Source organism: Xenopus tropicalis, chromosome 6 (genome assembly GCF_000004195.4).
Source record: "Xenopus tropicalis strain Nigerian chromosome 6, UCB_Xtro_10.0, whole genome shotgun sequence".
Classification (NCBI taxonomy): Eukaryota; Metazoa; Chordata; class Amphibia; order Anura; family Pipidae; genus Xenopus; species Xenopus tropicalis.
In genome coordinates, this window is record NC_030682.2 from 14,410,832 (window position 1) to 14,434,319 (window position 23,488).

Below are 23,488 nucleotides of genomic sequence, written 5' to 3' on the forward strand. Positions count from 1 at the left end.
GAGGGGTTCTGTGCCCATATAAAGGCACAAGGCTGCAGGCTGAGTTATACAGGGAACTCTGAGTATCACTCATGTATTATAAGGGATAATGTACCCCCTACTGTAAATGATAAGGATATTAGCAGTCACTGAGGGGTTCTGTGCCCATATAAAGGCACAAGGCTGCAGGCTGAGTTATACAGGGAACTCTGAGTATCACTCATGTATTATAAGGGATAATGTACCCCCTACTGTAAATGATAAGGATATTAGCAGTCACTGAGGGGTTCTGTGCCCATATAAAGGCACAAGGCTGCAGGCTGAGTTATACAGGGAACTCTGAGTATCACTCATGTATTATAAGGCATAATGTACCCCCTACTGTAAATGATAAGGATATTAATTGGAAAGGATCCTGTATTCCTGTGTTCAATCCCATGCTGGGCCCCCTATACCTTCTGGACCCCCAGTAGTTACAAGTCTGATTGGAGTAATATGGGGAGCAGTTGGGCAGCTCAGCACACTATAAAGCACGGAGGAGCCGGACACACAGAACTGGAGCCGGGACACAGTTTAAGAGTTTATTGGACATTCTCTTTCAGGCAGATGAGGTAAAAATGGTAACGTGCCCACGTCGGAGTTCACACTGCTTAGAAGTAATTGACAACTCGTCTGACGGACTGAATGTTGGCGCTCTGGCTCTGCCAGTCGTTAAAGCTGCGGTAATCGCCCCTCTCCACAATATACATGCGCCCGCGGTAGTTAGGCTCCTCGTACAGCACCCAGCTGAAACCAATGGAATAAAAAGGTCAAAACATGGAAATATAAAATAAAATCTCACTTTAAATTTAGCCCAGATTTTTCCTCTTTCCTCCTTTTACTCTCTTTCCTAAAATCTGTAAATTGGAGAAAGTTTGTTTTAATTGGCTGGCTCTGACCAACAGTGTCACAGCCAATCAGCTACCTGTTAGCAACAGTGTCGTGGCCAGTTGGCTACCTGTTAGCAACAGTGTCATGGCCAGTCAGCTACCTGTTAGCAACAGTGTCATGGCCAATCAGATACCTGTTAGCAACAGCGTCATGGCCAATCAGCTACCTGTTAGCAACAGTGTCATAGCCAATCAGCTACCTGTTAGCAACAGTGTCATGGCCAGTTGGCTACCTGTTAGCAACAGTGTCATGGCCAATCAGATACCTGTTAGCAACAGCGTCATGGCCAATCAGCTACCTGTTAGCAACAGTGTCATAGCCAATCAGCTACCTGTTAGCAACAGTGTCATGGCCAATCACCTACCTGTTAGCAACAGCGTCATAGCCAATCAGCTACCTGTTAGCAACAGCGTCATAGCCAATCAGTTACCTGTTAGCAACAGCGTCATGGCCAATCGACTACCTGTTAGCAACAGCATCATGGCCAATCGGCTACCTGTTAGCAACAGCGTCATGGCCAATCAACTACCTGTTAGCAACAGTGTCATGGCCAATCAGCTACCTGTTAGCAACAGCGTCATGGCCAATCAACTATTTGTTAGCAACAGTGTCATGGCCAATCAGCTACCTGTTAGCAACTGTGTCATGGCCAATCGGCTACCTGTTAGCAACAGTGCCACAGCCATTCATATTGGAGACATACCCTAAGAAGCTTACAGGGATCCGCTGACTCTGCAACTCCTGCGTCACTACTACCCCTAATCCTACCTTGGCTCACATTTGTTCTGAAGACTTGAATTGCCCTGCAGTACTTCTCTCTGGCCAGGTAGGTGCCATAGAACATTTACCCTGCGTGACCAATAGTTCCCATGCTAACAGGTGTAATTTAGCTCTGCTTTGTGCTACTGCGCGGCACTTACGCTCCATCTCCATAGACTTTACAGGCATTTACGCAGTTTTTGTTCCAGCCCCGCCCCTGCAGGAAGGGACAGTCCTCACAGAACTCCATGCACTGGCCAGTGAAATTGCACCCCTCGAACAGCTCCAGCCGGTAGCGCTCCCCGTGCTGGTGGAAATAAATGAAACAAAGAGTTAAATGCTATAAAATGGACTCGCACTACCCTGGAAAGTCTAGGGAACCATCAGAGTGGGTGTATAAAATCCAACCTATGGTACCCCCCCCAGCTGTTGTTGACCTAGAACTCACATCCCCCAGCCTAACCATTGTTGCGCCATATCCACTTTGTGTTCTTATCTACTTTTTCCCATTTTGATTATGGGGGCCCAGGATAATTCCTAATCCTAAAATATACAACTCAGGGGGCACCATTCTGCTGCTTGAGTCTCTGTTATCAGTTCTCGAGGTTCCAAACCCAGTTAAGGGGTGTATTGCTTGCTATGCTCTCCTACACTAAAGATGTTGACTTTCCTGTTTGGCTCCTCCTCTAGAAGAGCTCCTATGAGGCATGGCCTGAAAAAGGGAGGGGCCTGTAAAAGCCATGCCTCAGAGGATCCTTTCCAGGGGAGGGGCCAAACAGGAATTTCAGTTCCTATAGTGTAGGAAAACAAAGCACCAATGTCCCATAGAAAAGCCCTTAAAATGAGTGATTTTTAGGCCCCGGGGAGCCTCTTTGTTGCCATTATTGCGTGCAGAATGCCTAACATCTCTCCCCGTGCCACGAGCCCAAGGGAACAGGCTAATACAAACCATTCTAACAGGCTTGCAGGATCCCATGTGGTCATTGTGCCCATTCCACCTGTGGAAATCTGGGTACTCCCCCCGCTCCAGGATGTACTGTTGCCCTTTGAAGTCGGGGTGGTCGTAGCAGATCCAGGCGCCAGTCTCCACTCGGATGGAGTTCACTCGGTTCATGAAGCCCTTGTCCTGGAAGTTATCGCAGTCTCCGAACACCTCCAGCTTCCTCCCTGTGAAACATTTTCCTTCGTAGAAAATGATCTGAAAGATAAAGGGGAAATGATCACTTCAGTGGAGAGTGGGACTGAAGGAGACTAATTAAAGGGGAACTAAACTTCAACAAAAAAAGTAGGCCGGGGATGCTACACCTTTAGTTTTGTGCTTCTTTGCCATCCCCACAGCCCTTTAGCAGGGAAGATCTGTGCCCCTAAAGATGCCCCCAGTAGCCCCCATCTTTGCTGATTCCCAACTACATACTCTGTGCTGCTGGCACTTAGGGAGCGACTCACAATATCCAGTACATAAATATTACATCACTCACAATACAGGTAATTATTTTAGATTTACTCAGAGTGGCAAAACAGAACCCAGTAAATTCTTCATCAGAATTGAATAACATGGAGCCCAGTAGCTTTAGTTCCTATGACAGATGTAACTGCACTGTTTACTAAAGTTTTGATGTTTTTCAATGACCCCTAAGCTTATCTTTCCAAAAGCAGCCCAGAGCCCACTGAGCATTGGCATTGGCCCTAATGCTACTAAAAAGTCCAAGATGGGGAGCTCCTGTGCACTTTAAAGGCCTGGCTCATTATGATTATAGCCCAACAGAACACCAGCTATAATGTATGAAAAATGCTCACATTTTTTTAAAGGAAAACTATACCCCCAACCAGTGTAGGTCTCTATAATAATATATAGCATTAAACAGCTCATATGTAAAACCCTGCTTCATCTAAATAAACCTTTTTTTTATATAAATATACTTTTTTAGTAGTATGTGCCATTGGGTAATCCTAAATAGAAAACTGCCATTTTAGATACTAAGGGCCGCCCCCTGGGATCATAGGATTCACAGTGCACACAAACAAGCCAAGGCACACATACATGCTAGGCCCCATCAGCCAATGAATGGGCAGAGTTCTGCCTACTCCCACACTACTTCCTGTTACAGTTAGAGCTGCATCACTTCCTGTCAGCTGATCTCTGAGGGAGCACACAGCCCATCACTAAATGGCGGCTCAAGGGAAAGGATGAAGGGCAATATTTACTGATATATATATTCCAGTTTGGCAAGACTCTTTAATAGGCCACTTACTATGATATAAAGTATCTGTTGGTTACGTATTCCTTCTGGGGGTATAGTTTTCCTTTAAGCTGGCCCAATGCCAAAGTTTTAATTTAATAATCAATAATCAAAGCCAAATGGACTATGGAGACTTGTGCCATATGGAGGTATGGCTACCTGACTCTCTGGCTCATATCATTGGGTGCCAGCTTTTCTCATGACTAGCAGTTCTGGTGTGTACATAGGGACAGCCTATACCACTGAATGATGAGATCAGCTTAGTATCTAGCTATGAAAGCACCATGCCCTAGTAATAAATATAGTATAATATGGCTATAGCCCTATTTCCTCTGAAGGTCCATACCAGCAAAATGATACCACTTTGCCATTGTCCTGGCCAAGGGGCCAAGGGGCAGTCCAGGGTCCAGTTATAAAGGGCAGTACTTACCTTTCCTGAATACTGAGACATCTTTTCCTGCTGGACACAGTCCAAGGCAACCCAGGAGCCAACAAAAGTGACAAGGGACAAAGTTGGATCCCCCCATATATATGACAGATCAGACAGGGGCTGCTCTCGCGAGGCAGGCGGAACAAAGCAGCAGCTATAGGGGGTTTAACAGTTCTGCTGGGTAGGCAAAATGCCCTGTATGCCCTGTATCTGGCTCTGCTGATCCCAGGCTTTTCATATATTGGGGCCCTGGAACAAAAGATCCACAGGGCAGGAATTTGGCTGACACGGGGAGCTCTGTTTGTTTCAGGCACTTCTCTGCTAAAGAGTATTGTATATAGGGGAGTCATGGGAGGGGGTATAAATGTACAGATATTGAGCCCTTAGTAGATAAGTATAGATGTCATTTATAAGCCTGGCTTCTTGTACATTATATACATTATACTCATTATTATACATTATCCATAAGTTTCCACGGGACATCGGCTAATTTGGTGGCTTCCTAGTGAAGCTTGTGATGAATGAAAACAGCCGAGGCAAGTGACATGGCAGCCCCGGCTCTTGTGCATAGAATGTTCTTTGCTATCTGTTAGAAAAACTCTATATTCTTCCAGTCATGTGCAGACTTATATCTGTGTGTTTTGGTTTTTTTGTTCATTGAACAGTCAAATCAGGTGTGTGCAGGCCAGGGCGGGGGATGCACTTGGGGGTGTAGAGCCCCTGGGATAGGAGCCCCGGTGGGCCCTGCACCTCCCAGTCTGACCCTTCCTGAAATCAATGCGGTGAGTGGCACAGTAAGAGCTCTAATACTTAATATGGACGTCTGGGCAAAGCTTGTCATCTCTGTGCGGCCAACTAACCCTAGGGGGCCATTTACTAACAATTTTCCAATTCAGATTTTTTAGTGCTGAAAGTTGCAGAAAAAAGTCGTGAATTTTTAGAGATTTACTGTGCGACAAACCAGCTAAAAATTAAGTTTGATATAATTGTGTTCTGTGATTGTGTTATGCTGAACTGCAATCCCCCCCCCCCCCCACCAGGTTACACAACAGCGCGTACAGCCCCTCACTGTAGATAATCTCCCGGCTCAGGTAGAATGTAATTAATATAAAATCCCCCTGCAGGGGGGAGAAACAGTGATTAGTACTTATGGCCGAGGCCGGAGACCATTAGTTCAACAGCAGATGTTTCTCTTTCCATCGCTCGGCGCATTACCAAGAGATACAGATTATCTGGGACATATTTGCTCATATATACATATATATACAAAGGAGCCAACATGTTTTTTGTTCTAAAACTTGTAGAAATGACTAGGGTCGGACTAGGGTGTGCAAGGCACAGCAAGGCTGCTACCCCAGGGGCCCCCACATCCCCTCTGGGGCCCCACTCATCACCATTGGCCCCTTTCCCCCAGGTTCGGGATCCCTTATCCGGAAACCCGTTATCCAGAAAGTTCAGAATTACGGAAAGGCCATCTCCCATAGACTCCATTATTAGCAAATCATTTTCATTTTATAAAATGATTTCCCTTTTCTCTGTAATAATAAAACAGTACCTGTACTTGATCCCAACTAAGATATAATTACCCCTTATTGGGGGCAGAACAGCCCTATTGGGTTTATTTATGGTTAAATGATTCCCTTTTCTCTGTAATAATAAAACAGTACCTGTACTTGATCCCAACTAAGATATAATTACCCCTTATTGGGGGCAGAACAGCCCTATTGGGTTTATTTAATGGTTAAATGATTCCCTTTTCTCTGTAATAATAAAACAGTACCTGTACTTGATCCCAACTAAGATATAATTACCCCTTATTGGGGCAGAACAGCCCTATTGGGTTTATTTCATGGTTAAATGATTCCCTTTTCTCTGTAATAATAAAACAGTACCTGTACTTGATCCCAACTAAGATATAATTACCCCTTATTGGGGGCAGACCAGCCCTATTGGGTTTATTTAATGGTTAAATGATTCCCTTTTCTCTGTAATAATAAAACAGTACCTGTACTTGATCCCAACTAAGATATAATTACCCCTTATTGGGGGTAAAACAAGCCTGTTGGGTTTATTCAATATTTAAATGATTTTTAGCAGATTTAAGTTACGGAGATCCGAATTATAGGAAGATCCCTTATCCAGAAAACCCCAGGTCCCGAGCATTCTGGATAACAGATCCCATACTTGTACATACTTTTGTCGAAATTGGTCATGGGGGGCAGCGGGGGAGTGATGGGAGGGCAGGTTGGCATCAGATCTGGGTTGGTGGGGTCCATAAAGGGCAGGGCCCACAGGACTTTTTCCCAGTGTCCCATTGGCCCAGTCTTACCCTGGAAATTAAATTTATTTTACAAGTTTTAATCAGGACCTGCTGCAGATCCCCATATAATGCTGGGGCTTCTGATCTAAAGAAATGGTCAGTACCAGCCAGGGGAGGATCCACTCATTCACTCTGTAGGGTGCCATTATGTCTAACTGCACAACATCAGATTCACAGTCCCACAATGGCACAGCGCTATTGGGAAAGGGACCAAAGTGTAATCTTGCACAATGGCCCTATTGTATTTGTTTGGCACAGGAATGGGCACCCAGAAATGGGCTCAGGTTTTGGCCAAATCCAAAGTGTCCGACGCAACCAAATCCGAATTGCAGCTTTTATTCTGAAAGGAAAGAGGATTTTCATTTCTTATTATTATAATTGCAGCTCGCCTTTTATTTTCGGAGGGAGGGAGGGAGCGCTACCAGACTTATAACTGATTATATTTTAAATACTTCTTTATTGCGACACTGCAATGTATATACAGTAAGGCGGACGATAACGGCGTTTTTCCGAGAATTCCAGATGTAGACTTAGCGCAGAACAAGGGAAAGCTTGGCACACTGCCCCGGAGTTGATCCATCATACAATCAATACATGATAAGGGCACAGAGAGCCAAGCTATGCCCCATGGCTGGCACACTCACCCAGCAGAGGAAGGATACGTCTACATTCTCTACTCCATGTTTGTATTAATGAATTCTACAGTACAGCGCTGCGTACATAAGTAGCACTTTATAAATAAAGATATACATAAATACAAAGATATACATACAGTATACACACACTATAGTATGGGGGGCAGATCCTTTACTCGTGCCCCACAAACAGCCCTGGGTCCTGAAATATCATGTATTTCTTTTTATTGATCAACTGGGGGTTGTTTGTAGGCATTGGGGCAATTTTTTGTCAATGGCATCAAACTTATCTAGGCTAATAATGTTGCCTACCTTGTGATTGGTGGGGTCTTGGGTAACTACCTCACTATTCATTCCCAGGGCCGGAACTAGGGGTAGGCAGAAGAGGCAGCTGCCTAGGGCGCAACGATTGGGGGGCCTCTCCTGCCTACCCCTAGTCTACAATCAGTTGTGCGTCGCATTGCGTCGCTATGCATTGCGCATCACCGCCCCCCCTCGAACTGCGCATGGGGTGGAGTGGGGGGGTGGAGTTCGCGGTGCAGGGGCGAGGTGGTGGGGGAGGTTTGCCCGCCCCTGTTCATTCCTACACTTTCATTTGTGATGACACATCACCCTACAAGCTTAACAGGCATTGAGTGATGGTATGGGGACACCATTGCAAGACATGTGCCTCCTTAACCAACCAACAGTAGGGTAATAGTAATGTGTCAGACTGGGGTAGGCAGGGTCCAATGTAGTTAAGTATTGAACAATGCATTGTGGTCCCCCTAGTGTTCCACCACCCAGCCTGCTGGTGTGCTCAGCCGATGGGGCTTTTCTCCTGGTACACCAGTGGGCCAGCCCAACCCTAAGAAGGAGCCCCACAGAAACTTGGTTTGTTCCACCCTTATACACAGTGTGGGGGCAGAGGACCTCCTATTTATATTCATTCCACCCTTAATGGGGGTCTGGGGAACCCATAGGGATTTTAAAATTTACCCCTCAATCCACCCCAATGCACAGAGAATGAAGAATGGACCATGCCTACTCCCTGGCCCTGCCCCAAAGTAAGGAATCTGGCCAATCAAATCCTTCAAATAAACTCCCCAGAAGTAAACCAAGGTATCCAAATGGAGCCAGCCCCCTAAGCAGATCATTTATATGGTTTGTGGGCTGAAAGGGGGAAATATTTAATTAAACTATCTATGTCTATGGACACAAGACTCTCAAGTGGCCTGTGGGCCAATAGCCAAATCACAAGGGAAATGGGGCCACATTAGAGCACAGTTGGACTGTTGTGCCAGGGATTGCATGTAAACTCAACCCATTCTGGCAAAGATAAAGATAAAATAGGCAACAATTAAAAACTTGAAAATAAAAAGGCGAGTTGTATTTCAAGTTAATTTTTCTGTAAATAAAATATAAACAACGAGATACAAGAATGTGTGAGAAAGCATCAAAATGCCCACAGGCTAATGAGGGTACAGAAATATACAATAACAGGTCAGTTACCAGCACACTATCCAAGAACAACAAACCTCACACACACACACATATATATATACACATGGTATGTAGAGAACTCTGAATAAACCAAATAAACAGTGAGCCCTGTGCAGAGAAACGTGACATTTTATGTGCAGTTGGGGGGGTGGAATCTCCCATCTTCCCTTGTGCGGGAATGGGACATACAGCCTGCACACTGGCCATATTAGAAGGCACACAGGCAATTGCTGCCCAATCCATTTTCATCCCATCATTTCCTGATTATGTTAGAGTGTGCCTATTGGGGCCGTTATATTTGTAAAGTGATTGTAACACAATAGGAGAGCTAAGAGGGGTAAAAAGGAAGGTTGCAGGCAGCCACTCCTGTGGGTTGCCCCACTGGTTGCCCCTGCTAAAGACTGTTCTGAGGTAGATAAATGAGCTGGGGTGTCTGGAAGTATCTCCACAGTCACTTAGCCCTACACTACTGAGGTTCCTGGTGCATTTGCCCACCCTTAGTACCAGCCCTGGTTGGATCATATTGGGCTCCAGGGGCAGAACAGTGGGGGGCACTAGGCACATACCCCTTCTGCCTGCCTGCCCCTAGAACTGGCCCTTCTGTAACTTAGCCCATTTGCTCAGAGCGCAGGTAAGTGGTGGTGGGGATTCTGTGGTTGGTTAGGTGACAAGTGGGGGGGGGTAGTTTGCTTTGGGTGCCCTTAGCTTGGCCCAGTGCTGATGGTTCCTATGTAGACCTGTCAGGAGAGAGGAACACAGAGATCCCACTCTATGTGATTTTTTAAAATGGGAAGACCATCTGGAAAGCCCATAAATGGCCCAATAAGCTGCCAATACGGTCAGGTGGGGCTGACCTGGCAGCATTTATAGGCCCAGTTATGGTCACCTTAAAGGGATACTGTCATGATTATTATGGGGTACTTTTTATTTCTAAATGACACTGTTACATAGCAAATAATTCCCTCTGCCATTTAACCTTTTATTCTTGAACCAACAAATGTATTTGTAGCTGTAATATTGGTGTGTAGGCGCCATCTCAGTGCATTGTGCCTGAGTCTGAGCTTTCAGCCAGCGCTACACATTAGAACTGCTTTCAGCTAACCTATTGTTTCTCCTACTCCCATGTAACTGGGGGAGTCCCAAGCCGGACTTGGATTTCTTACTATTGAGTGCTATTCTGATACCTACTGGGAGCTGCTATCTTGCCCCCTTCCCATTGTTCTGCTGATCGGCTGCTGGGGGTGGGGGGGGGGGGGATATCACTCCAACTTGCAGCGCAGCAGTAAAGTGTGAGTGAAGTTTATCAGAGCACAGGTCACATGGCTGTGGCACCCTGGGAAATGAGGAATATGGCTAGCCCCATGGGAAAAACAGATTACAATGCAGGATTCTGCTGGAGAAGCTCTATTAACTGATGGGTTTTGAAATGAACATGTTTTCCCATAACAGTATTTCTTTACGTTACCCAACCTCCTCAATTGTAAGCTCTGCAGGGAAGGCGACAGCATTTCTCTATTTAGGATTTATTTGCACGGTTATCAGAAATGACAGGATAGTGGGAGAGCTAATGGCATACCCAGAAGGCTGCTGCTGTGCCACGGTACATGCAAGGGTTAATGCCACCCTCTGTTTCCATGGAATACCCGCCCAGCAGGGATACAGCTGCTTTCACTCATGGTACTGACGGTTCTGTTTGTTTAGAGTTGCTGCGTTGTTTGTGTTTGGGGACTGCGGCTGTTGCTTAATCACATGCAGTCGGGATGTAGAACTCATTTAGAACTGATTTACAAACTGGAATTGGCTGAACTTGATGCTTCCCCCTCCCCCCTATTCTGCCTCCCTATGGGGTCCAACACACCTGCTGCTCCTGGCATCCCCTTGTTCTGCTTCTGTGCCAATCACAGCTTGCACCCTACAGCAGGGCATTTATAGTTGGGTGTAATGCCATACCGACAGAAAGAATTGGGGGCAGGGTACACTGTGAGCAAAAATCTAAAAAAAATTTTTTTTTAACTTTGCACCCTGCCTAGCCTTGCCCCCTGGCCAGTAGAAATGATGCTTGATGCCAATCTTCTAAGTTGGCAGCCCCACTGGTACATGTTGCCACAGGCTTCAGTATGAACAGCACCCAATTCCGCCTCTTCTCTGTACCTTGCGTGTTGGGTGCTATCTAGGAAGGAATAAATTGCATCTCCATGGAAACTAGCTGGCTTAATCCAATCCTGGCGTGCGAATGCCAATTTATTAACCCCTGTGGCACCAGAACCAAATCTCATGTCTTTAATATAACTGTGTGTTCTTCTATAACTGCTCTGTGTGCCAGAAAAGCACAAAGTCCATTATAGTTTGGTGAGCATTGGCCATTGCAGCCTTTATTGCTCGGTTAGTCTATTGGTTCTGGCAGCAAAAGACTGAAAATAAAAAGGCAATGGGATAATTGTGTTCAGATTGCACTCTGCTGCCACCTACAGGCAGACTTACACCTAGCAGGGTGAGAAACTGATTTATTTAATGATACCTTTCTGTATTTATTCACTTTTATATTATATATATATATATATATATATATATAGCACTGACATATTTGGCCCATACATACATATGAAATATTAGGTGATGAGTGAATCTGTTGCTTTTGAAATGCAGCAACTGCCCAACTTTTTTGATGCGCAAGAGTTTTTTTTTTACACGACTGCGACTTTTTCCTCACTTGCCGAATTTTTTCAATGGCAAAATGTGGAATTTCACTGCAAATCCATACCTGGCATAAACATACAAACATAAATACAAACATGCATTCATATATACATACAAAAATACATACGTTTTGGCCTCAATAATAAATAAATAAAATGGCAATTTTCAAAGAGATAGTACCGGCTGGGCTGCAGCCGGTACTATCTCAACCCCAACCCCTTATTCAATATGCCCCATCCCTTTCGAGGTCTGAGAATTTGGATTATGGCGTCTTTCTGCCCCCCCCCCCCATTTACCACCACAAGTGCAGTGTGCAAAGTACAATTTCAGATGCAATTCACTATGTTTTTTACCCAGAATGCAGCATTTTCCCCATGCTTTGAGATGTGGGGGAGTATTTTATTTACCCTTTAATTAGCTAATTCCCTACCCTGCAGTTCTGTCTCAGTATTGCCTGAACTAAGCCGTACGTCGGGTAGCAGGGGGCCCCAAAGGGGGTAGCAGCCCCCATGGCCCTCACACACCCCAGTCCAACCCAGGTTATCCAGGGAGAAATGGTTTGAGGTTCATCCAGCAACAAAGTTTTGCTTAGGGAGAGGATATCTGGCCCGCAGTAACAGCACAGCCAATAATAGACTGTGAGCTCTTTTGGGCAGGACCCTCTTCACCTTTTGTATCTGTTATTGGTTGCTTTGTATGTAATTCTGTATGTCCAATGTATGGAACCCACTTATTGTACAGCGCTGCGGGATATGTTGGCGCTTTAGAAATACATGTTATCATTATTATTAATAATAATAATAATAATAAAGCCCTGATACATTAAGTCTTTTGGCAGATCTGGTGGGAAAGCAATACACCTCTGGGGCAGGAGAAACACTGATAAATGAGGCTGGAACAGCAGGAAATGTGGCTGCAGTAACTAAGCATGGATTCATTGTGGCACGTAACAACCAAGGCACGTTAAACACCCCTCTGGGTCATTATGGCTATAAAACCCACTCGAGCAAAAAGGGTGCCGGGAAACACACAGGTGCATCTGACTCCTTCCCGCTTCTGCCCACAAGTCTTTAGCCTGCTTTGGGCAAGGGCGCTATCAGTTGCCTATAAACACAGTGCGTGTTGCACGATTGCCACCTCAGCCCTTTGAAGAAAGGTGTTGTTTTTGAATATAGTAGCCTCAAAAGAAATGAATGAGAAATTGCTCAGAGTGCTCCTTTGAGCACTTTTGCAATTTGCTCCAGTGTTCAAGGCAGTTTTCACACTGCTATTATAATGAATGTGAAACAACAGCGCCACCTACAGGTCATTTCAGCTGACTGGAATTAAGTTAATTCCTTTCTGTCCCCTAACTGAGCAGAGCAACATCACTTTCCCTTACTCATGAACTTCATTTTCTACCGACTGTGTCCAGATAGGACACATTATAACATTATACTGTTTTATTATTACAGAGAAAAGGGAATCATTTAACCATGAAATAAACCCAATAGGGCTGTTCTGCCCCAATAAGGGGTAATTATATCTTAGTTGGGATCAAGTACAGGTACTGTTTTATTATTACAGAGAAAAGGGAATCATTTAACCATTAAATAAACCCAATAGGGCTGTTCTGCCCCCAATAAGGGGTAATTATATCTTAGTTGGGATCAAGTACAGGTACTGTTTTATTATTACAGAGAAAAGGGAATCATTTAACCATGAAATAAACCCAATAGGGCTGTTCTGCCCCCAATAAGGGGTAATTATATCTTAGTTGGGATCAAGTACAGGTTCTTTTTTATTATTACAGAGAAAAAGGGAATCATTTAACCATTAAATAAACCCAATAGGGCTGTTCTGCCCCAATAAGGGGTAATTATATCTTAGTTGGGATCAAGTACAGGTACTGTTTTATTATTACAGAGAAAAGGGAATCATTTAACCATTAAATAAACCCAATAGGGCTGTTCTGCCCCAATAAGGGGTAATTACAGTATATCTTAGTTGGGATCAAGTCCATTTATTATTGCAGAAAGAAAATAATTTTTAAAAATGTGAATTATTTGGTTATAATGAAGTCTATGGGAGATGGCCCTCCCATAATTTGGAACTTTCTGGATAAAGGGTTTCCGGATAACAGATCCCATACCTGTACAGCTTGCAGATATTACACAGCTCGGCTGCATGATTATAAGAAATAAGATTTGTTATTAGAGAGGAATCCTCTTTTCCAGCCAAGATAAGTGCAGCGTTGCAATACTATGACCCCCATTATCTGCTGGGAGAATATATATAGATACACGGCACCACTATATGCACATAGGAACTGCTCACTCCCAACGCTCTGCATTATCTCTCCTATAGAACATAATGGCATTTGGCATGCGAGTAGCTGTTGCGGTTTTGTCATGTGTGAAACCAACCGTATGCGACAGCGAGTGTCACCCCGTGTTTGTACAGATCAGCCGAGTGTTTGCTGAGTGGCCTCTATAAACAGGACAGCCGGCACCATCCCTATCTCTGTATAACAGGCCGGGGCTTAAAGGCACAGCGCTGTGTAACTCTGGGTCCGGTTGTCTCCTGTAGATTTATCACTAATGTTACCTGCCTATCAGAGCATGGGAAATGCATATTTCATGTAAACAAGAAGTTCACCTTTAAAAAGTGTTTTAGTATAGAAGGAAATCAATTCCAAACACAGCAGTCTCTAATCTCATCTATTATAAGGGATAATGTACCCCCTACTGTTAATGATAAGGATATTAGCAGTCACTGAGGGGTTCTGTGCCCATATAAAGGCACAAGGCTGCAGGCTGAGTTATACAGGGAACTCTGAGTATCACTCATGTATTATAAGGGATAATGTACCCCCTACTGTAAATGATAAGGATATTAGCAGTCACTGAGGGGTTCTGTGCCCATATAAAGGCACAAGGCTGCAGGCTGAGTTATACAGGGAACTCTGAGTATCACTCATGTATTATAAGGGATAATGTACCCCCTACTGTAAATGATAAGGATATTAGAAATCACTGAGGGGTTCTGTGCCCATATAAAGGCACAAGGCTGCAGGCTGAGTTATACAGGGAACTCTGAGTATCACTCATGTATTATAAGGGATAATGTACCCCCTACTGTAATGATAAGGATATTAGCAGTCACTGAGGGGTTCTGTGCCCATATAAAGGCACAAGGCTGCAGGCTGAGTTATACAGGGAACTCTGAGTATCACTCATGTATTATAAGGGATAATGTACCCCCTACTGTAAATGATAAGGATATTAGCAGTCACTGAGGGGTTCTGTGCCCATATAAAGGCACAAGGCTGCAGGCTGAGTTATACAGGGAACTCTGAGTATCACTCATGTATTATAAGGGATAATGTACCCCCTACTGTAAATGATAAGGATATTAGCAGTCACTGAGGGGTTCTGTGCCCATATAAAGGCACAAGGCTGCAGGCTGAGTTATACAGGGAACTCTGAGTATCACTCATGTATTATAAGGGATAATGTACCCCCTACTGTAAATGATAAGGATATTAGCAGTCACTGAGGGGTTCTGTGACCATATAAAGGCACAAGGCTGCACAGTGCCCACAAATTGGCACCCCTGTCCCCCTGCATTGCAGTTACCTTCCCTCAGCCCCCACTGTACACCCCCCCCCCCTTTATGTGATATATAAAGCTGCAATGTCTCATTCTGACAGATATATATGCTGTGCTAATAAACAGAATATAATCCTTATACCTTCCCATGATGACTGGAAGGTTAATGTTCCCGGGCAGTGAGGCAGGGTGCCAGCAGGCTGTGGGAATGTGTGCCGCTCGGTACATGTGACTCCCCTACGCCCGGGGCGGCAGGCTTGGCACAGGGTGCTCCATCCGAGCAGGAAGTGAGAGAAGGTGGGGCAAACATCCTGTCAGGGCTGTAAGTGCAGGTTATGAGCATCAGATAAGCGCCACAGAGATTGGCTCCTTCCTGCCGCAGAACTTCCGAGTGGATTTAGAGTAAGACATAACAGTACCGCTCTTTAATCTGATATCTATATACCCAAATCCTGCCAAAACCTCCATATAGCAAGATACATTCAGTTCAGTCTGTTGGGGGTTTTGCTTTGGTTATAAGTCCCTGTTCTCCCCTAAATGTATGAGCACCGAAGGCACTAAGTTTGCCCAGGAGCAGTAACTCATAGCAACCAATAAGATGTTTGTTTGGTGACCAGTAAATGCTTCCTGCTGATTGGTTGCTATGGGTTACTGCTCCTGGGCAAACTTAGTGCCTTTAATTACATAACATCAATAGTGTATGTACATAAACTGGCAACTGCTGGAAGCAAATTTGCTAGCCTTGTGCCCCAATCTGGTGCTCCCCTCCTTTAAAAACAAATAGAACAGGTTCCTTTGCAGCAGAGCCCGGCACGGCCATTTGTCTTCTGCTCCCAGGTGTCCCTAGGTAGTGGCATTACTAGGAGTTACTGGGCCCCACGGCAAATTTAATTGCGTTAATTGGTAAGTTTAATGGGTAAGTTGACCTGTTCTACCAAGATATATTAAAATCGTTAATTTGGCCCTTACCGGGCCCTCTACACTCCTGCCTCCCCCTTTGGGTCTGCTCCTTCTGTAGGTTTGCCCGGTGTGGGCCCATATACAGTACAGTGCTACCTGCCCAGAATCCTGAACCTGGACAAATTACTGGTTGTCTCATCCCCTTGTTTAAGCCCTAAAACCCTAATATTGCACACAGCATCTTAATTGCCTTCTATAAAAATGTGTGCCCTATTGCCCTGTCTCCCACCCTCTGTGCCTACCCCAACTATCTAGGAGTCAGGAAGCAAATTAGAGAGGCTTCAGATAGGGTTTCCTTCCTCTGGATCAACTGGCAGTTAGGCAGGTTATATATAGGCATTATGGTTGAACTTGATGGACGTGTGTCATTTTTTCAACATAATTACTATGTTACTATGTATTTAATAGTCTTCCTTGTATGGCATTGTAGCCCTTTCTCAATATGGTGAAGCCTACGCCTACAGTACAGCCTAGTTCTTCCTCCATGCTACCCATTATTTCTAGCCAGGGCCAGAATGGCCAGTGGTACACAGGGAAAAAACCCAATGGGCCCTGCTGACCCAGACCCCCTCCCCCCTGGAACCTATTGGTACCCCCCAGTGTTGGACTGGCCCACAGGGATACCAGGAAAACTCCCGGTGTCAGTGGGCCTTCCTGCCTCATACCATTTGGCCTAATTTATGGTCATTCCCTATTTCTCTATGGGAGACTAAATATTAAGAAGAATAGATTATAGTATACAAATAAAAAAGACTAGGAAAATATAGAAGTTGAGTGAGGAGTGGAAGAAAAATAGTTTGCCCATGGGCTAGGGTTTTCTTTACCCCCCCTGATAGCAGCCACAGTAGACAAGTATAAGGTTTGTGTGTGTGGGGGGGGGCAGGTTGTGGCATTAGCTCACAACTGGCGCAGGGGGGCCCCGAGGGGCAGCCCCCAACACTCCAGCCCAGCGCTGTTCTCAATCACACATTCTTCTGCCCCATTCCATTTACTCTCTCCTTTCCCACCACGTTTGCAAATGGCAGCAATTAGTGCTGTAAAGCGAGGCTGTCAGGCCGAGCCCAGAGTGTGACATTGTGGCACAAAGCAAAGTGTTGCACACACACACACTTCCCTACCTGCTGAGTAATGACACAATCTGCCCATCGTGCTGAAATGAGTGCGGTTAAACAAAGGCGCTGCAATGTGCCAATTATAGACGTGAGAATGAGCAGAGCAGATTTAGCAGCTTCCCGGGCTCGTGCAACCAGTAACCAGACTCCGACAGGATATTCTTGCACGGCAGGTTATCCAAGGACACCGCGCTCCATCCCAAACCCCATCACAGGCACTATATGATACTGTATATTATATGTACAAACACATACAATTCTGGAGCAGATTTACAAAGTGCACTGTAGGTTCCCCAGCTGTTAGAATGTAGCATAGATACTAAACCCTTTCCCAACTGTCAGGAAGGCATTCAACCAATTGACACATATATCAAAGCAGCAGTCCAACTCCATTCTGTGCTATAGTATGTTAGAGCTCAGCAGCAGCACTGAACACTAACACTTACATGCCTTGTCCCCAATGCAAACTGCAAGTGGAGATTTGTAAGTCAGACCCTTAAAGGGATTCTGTCATGATTTTTATGGGGTACTTTTTATTTCTAAATGACACTGTTACATAGCAAATAATTCCCTCTGCCATTTAACCTTTTATTCTTGAACCAACAAATGTATTTGTAGCTGTAATATTGGTGTGTAGGCGCCATCTCAGTGCATTGTGCCTGAGTCTGAGCTTTCAGCCAGCGCTACACATTAGAACTGCTTTCAGCTAACCTATTGTTTCTCCTACTCCCATGAAACTGGAGGAGTCCCAAGCCAGACTTGGATTTCTTACTATTGAGTGCTATTCTGATACCTACTGGGAGCTGCTATCTTGCTCCCTTCCCATTGTTCTGCTGATCGGCTGCTGGGGGGGGGGGGGGGGGATATCACTCCAACTTGCAGCACAGCAGTAAAGTGTGAGTGAAGTTTATCAGAGCACAGGTCACATGGCTGTGGCACCCTGGGAAATGAAGAATATGGCTAGCCCCATGGGAAAAACAGATTACAATGCAGGATTCTGCTGGAGAAGCTCTAATAACTGATGTTTTCCCATGGCAGTATTCCTTTAATGTACCCTGTGCCTGTTTTTTACAAGGGTGGGGGGGAGGCTTATACAGACACACCTAGAACAGACAAACTCTATGCAGACAGGTGCTGCCCTGGTCAGAATCTATCCCTGTGGCATTGGGCAGGAATGCTGGGCACTGTGCCGCCATGGATCTCTTTATATAAATAGGGCAGGTCACGAAAGTGCTACATTTCCAACGGGGGTTGATCTGAGTAGTAGGCGGGATCCCATTATATCAGTGCCATGGCGGATTGGCCAAACCCATCCAGTGCTACTAAGTCTGTGCTCGGACTGGGAAGGAAGATGGATTTGTCTGTTCAGCCAGTACTGACCCATATCCCTCATCATGAAGCTGAGTAAGGGGCGGGGGGCAGGGGGGGCATTTCCAGCATCACGTAGGAAACACTCTTCCTAAAATGTCAGTTTCAGCTCATGTTGTTATTGATATTATATTTATTTCACTCTATGAACTTTATCAAAAATCAAACACAGAACCCAGACAGAGAGACAGACAGAGAGACAGACAGAGAGACAGACAGAGAGACAGACAGAGAGACAGACAGAGGGATAGACAGAGAGAAAGATAGACAGACAGACAAAGAGATAGACAGAGGGATAGACAGAGAGACAGACAGACAGAGGGATAGACAGAGAGACAGACAGAGAGACAGACAGACAGACAGACAGAGAGACAGAGAGACAGACAGAGGGATAGACAGAGAGACAGACAGAGAGACAGAGAGAGAGACAGACAGAGGGATAGACAGAGAGACAGACAGAGAGAGAGAGAGACAGACAGACAGACAGACAGTGCTACTACAGGAACTGCATGGCACAATCCATTGCAATATTTCTTTCTTTTTTTTTCCTTTTCTTTCTCGTTTTCTTTTTATTTCTTTCTGACTTACATTTTTTTCTTTCTACTTCTTTCTTTATAGTTCTTTTACTTTCCTTTACATTCTTTCCCTTCCTGCTCTCACATTGTTTTTACTTTCTGTCTATTTCTCATTCCCTTCATTGCTTTCTTTTTCATTCCTGTCCTTTCCCTTTCACTGGGTTCTCATCTTACTCTTTCTCTTTTTATATTTTCTTGTTCTTTCACTTTCTTTTTCTTTTTTTATCCTTTCTCTTTCTTTCTCGCACTTTCTTGTTCTTTCTCTTTATTTCTCGTTGCTTTCCTTTTCTTTCTTTCTTATTGTTTTACGTCTGTTCCATTCTTATTCTTTCTCACTCTTATCCTTTACTTTATTTCTTTCTCAGCAGTTCTCTAACATCTCTTCTGTTTCTTGTGATTGTTTCTCTTTCATTCCCTCCTTTTCCTTTGTATTCATTCCCTTTATTTCATTTTATTTCTCTGTATTTCCCTTTCATTCTCTTACTTTTCTCTCCTGCTTCCATGCCAGGCCAGACAAAGCCAGAGAGCTGGAGCTGCTGTGCCAGATGTGCAGTGATGGGCAGAAGGGCATCCCCCTGGCGTGTGTGCGCCACATCCCTACAGATTAGACCCGATGCCTAAATAGACTTCAGACAAGGGGAATAATCCTTCGGTGGAGCCCAAGCAAGCTGCGGAGGCAGAGACTGGGATTTTGCTGTGTATAACATTTCGGGGTTAGGACTCAAGGGATCGGTAAACAAAGAGGACATTCTCCAGAACCAAAGAAGCCAAAGGCTGAACAGAAAAAAAAAGACTCAACAAATATTATTGCTGGAACTCGTCTTTGTGATTGGAATCAGGGAATATGACTGCACACAGAGCTCTGAGAGTTCAGTCAGCAACAAAAACAGGCAAAGTGCAGGCTCAGCACAAGCGCCACTATCCCATTTCTGCTAATGCTATGGAGGGGCTCGGTGAAAGACACATTCAGCTGCAATGGGAAGGGGGGGGGGGGGGTATAGCCAAGGGATCAAAATAAATCATCAGCAAATGTATACAAATCTGCAATCTACAAACCTCCAGCATCAACCCTTCAACTGTCATTAGGATTGTGGGAGTTTTAGTTCAGCAACAACTTTTATGCTCTTGCTCCAGTCCCTTCAGGGGCCACACACTTCCTGCTTCCCCACTTCTACAAGAGAACATATACAGCATGATAGAAACTGGCCTGTCAGGCAAACTAGCAAGGATTCCCATGCTGAGATCCCAGATTTAAAGGGCCGGTAACAGCAGTCATGAAACTGCATCATACTCAGGTAAATATAATTAATATTGAAACATTTAGTTATTTAGCTTTTTTACAACTGGTCTCCCTGCAGTTTAGGCCACACAATGAACACCTGTATGTAGGGCACTCAGTACCCTGGCTTTCCCTGCTGTCTAGGGGTTCAAATAGTGGTGACTTCCTAGGGAAGCTTTTGGTAGAAAACATGGGGGTACAGACACAGTAGGGAAGTACAGTAAAAGCAGCACCTTGTAACTGTGTTCCACCTGCTGTTGTTGAAGAATAATCAAACGGCTGCTTTTAACTATGTGTGTAAATCACTCACTAATTGCTTGGGCTGTAACCCATTTACGGAAGGGACCACTTCCTCCCTCCCTGGTTACCTGGCACTAAACCTGTCATACACTTCCATTGCTGTCTCTAGTGTAGTGTAATTAACTCACACTATAAACCCATTTATTATAACATTCCGAAATTGTTGCTGGGCAGCCTACTTTTATAGCTCTGCTGGGAGTTGTATGTTAATAACAAGAAACAGTCCTTTCCCAGAGGCTATTATCCCCCCCCCTGCTACTATAGGCGCCATCTCTCCCTACTATACCTGCTATCCCACAGCCCCAGTCCCTTCCCAGAGGCTATTATTCCCCCACTGCTACTATAGGCGCCATCTCTCCCTACTATACCTGCTATCCCACAGCCCCAGTCCCTTCCCAGAGGCTATTACCCCACTGCTACTATAGGCACCATCTCTCCCTACTATACCTGCTATCCCACAGCCCCAGTCCCTTCCCAGAGGCTATTATCCCCCCACTGCTACTATAGGCACCATCTCTCCCTACTATACCTGCTATCCCACAGCCCCAGTCCCTTCCCAGAGGCTATTATCCCCCCCCTGCTACTATAGGCGCCATCTCTCCCTACTATACCTGCTATCCCACAGCCCCAGTCCCTTCCCAGAGGCTATTATCCCCCCACTGCTACTATAGGCACCATCTCTCCCTACTATACCTGCTATCCCACAGCCCCAGTCCCTTCCCAGAGACTATTATCCCCCCACTGCTACTATAGGCACCATCTCTCCCTACTATACCTGCTATCCCACAGCCCCAGTCCCTTCCCAGAGGCTATTATCCCACTGCTACTATAGGCACCATCTCTCCCTACTATACCTGCTATCCCACAGCCCCAGTCCCTTCCCAGAGGCTATTATCCCACTGCTACTATAGGCACCATCTCTCCCTACTATACCTGCTATCCCACAGCCACAGTCCCTTCCCAGAGGCTATTATCCCACTGCTACTATAGGCACCATCTCTCCCTACTATACCTGCTATCCCACAGCCCCAGTCCCTTCCCAGGGGCTATTATCCCCCCACTGCTACTATAGGCACCATCTCTCCCTACTATACCTGCTATCCCACAGCCCCAGTCCCTTCCCAGAGGCTATTATCCCCCCACTGCTACTATAGGCACCATCTCTCTCTACTATACCTGCTATCCCACAGCCCCAGTCCCTTCCCAGAGGCTATTATCCCCCCACTGCTACTATAGGCACCATCTCTCCCTACTATACCTGCTATCCCACAGCCCCAGTCCCTTCCCAGAGGCTATTATCCCACTGCTACTATAGGCACCATCTCTCCCTACTATACCTGCTATCCCACAGCCCCAGTCCCTTCCCAGAGGCTATTATCCCCCACTGCTACTATAGGCACCATCTCTCCCTACTATACCTGCTATCCCACAGCCCCAGTCCCTTCCCAGAGGCTATTATCCCCCCACTGCTACTATAGGCACCATCTCTCCCTACTATACCTGCTATCCCACAGCCCCAGTCCCTTCCCAGAGGCTATTATCCCCCCACTGCTACTATAGGCACCATCTCTCCCTACTATACCTGCTATCCCACAGCCCCAGTCCCTTCCCAGAGGCTAATATCCCCACACTGCTACTATAGGCACCATCTCTCCCTACTATACCTGCTATCCCACAGCCCCAGTCCCTTCCCAGAGGCTATTATCCCACTGCTACTATAGGCACCATCTCTCCCTACTATACCTGCTATCCCACAGCCCCAGTCCCTTCCCAGAGGCTATTATCCCACTGCTACTATAGGCACCATCTCTCCCTACTATACCTGCTATCCCACAGCCAAAGTCCCTTCCCAGAGGCTATTATCCCCCCACTGCTACTATAGGCACCATCTCTCCCTACTATACCTGCTATCCCACAGCCCCAGTCTTTCTGAAAATTACAACCCCTACAGTTGGTCCTACACACAACAGCTACTCAGTGAGGCCGCACTATTTGCCGGGACCCCTGTACTTTCTTAACTTGTTGTCTACACACAGTAGCAGATACATCTTGTTGCCCCGTGTTTGTATAATGAAAGTATTGTTGGGAACTTCCTTCCTTACAGAGTGAGTTCCTCGCATCCCTGTTCAGTGCAGTAGAAGGAGCACAGCAATGATCCCTGTGAGGGTGCCAGGCTTAGTCAATGTTTTCTCCTTGCAGGCCTCCCATCTGGTGAAGGTTCTATCCGTACGTGTTTTGACAACCAAGCTGAGATGGCTGAGGACATTCTAGGCTGAGGGAAGCAGATATGATTATTCTGCTCTCCATCTGTGCAACATGACTAAGACCTGGGAGCAAAACACGTACATTAACCCTTGTGGGTGCAATGAGATCTTGGATGATGCAGCTCTTTACATTTTGCTCTATACAATTTCATTAGCAGCCAACTAGCCTGCAGGGAACTTATGCTGAAAATACCTCCTTCTTTTCATTTAAAAATTTAGATTTTCTTAGTTTTTTTTAAAAAAATGATTAAGCAGGAATGGAGATTAGTTTTGCTCTCACACTACCACCCTGTAGAGTTAATGTAACTAGAGAAAATGAGCTCTGTATATACAAACCCCTTCTTCAACTAGTAACCTATCTACCTTGCAGGAACATCTCCTGGTTCTCTGCCTTCTTCAAGTTTTGAAACTAGAGGTGCAACAACAGACTAGTGAGGTGAGAAATACTCAACCTGCACCCAACCCGACCCACCTCTATTTATAGGCCTGCCCCTGCCCCACCCCATCTCTGATGTCATGGAGGGGGTGGGGCGGGGCAGGCACGCACCTGTAAATAGTCGCGGGCAGG

At 45.5% G+C, this 23,488-nt stretch overlaps 1 protein-coding gene across 1 annotated transcript; it reads right to left on the bottom strand.

Moving 5' to 3' along the window:
• Positions 1-546: 546 nt before the first annotated feature.
• crygn (crystallin gamma N) lies at positions 547-4,394 on the bottom strand. Its single transcript, NM_001122802.1, is given in 4 exon segments — positions 547-765; positions 1,830-1,975; positions 2,618-2,866; positions 4,339-4,394. Coding segments are annotated over 4 exon segments (552 nt in total). The 5' UTR covers positions 4,360-4,394; the 3' UTR covers positions 547-629.
• Positions 4,395-23,488: the final 19,094 nt, after the last annotated feature.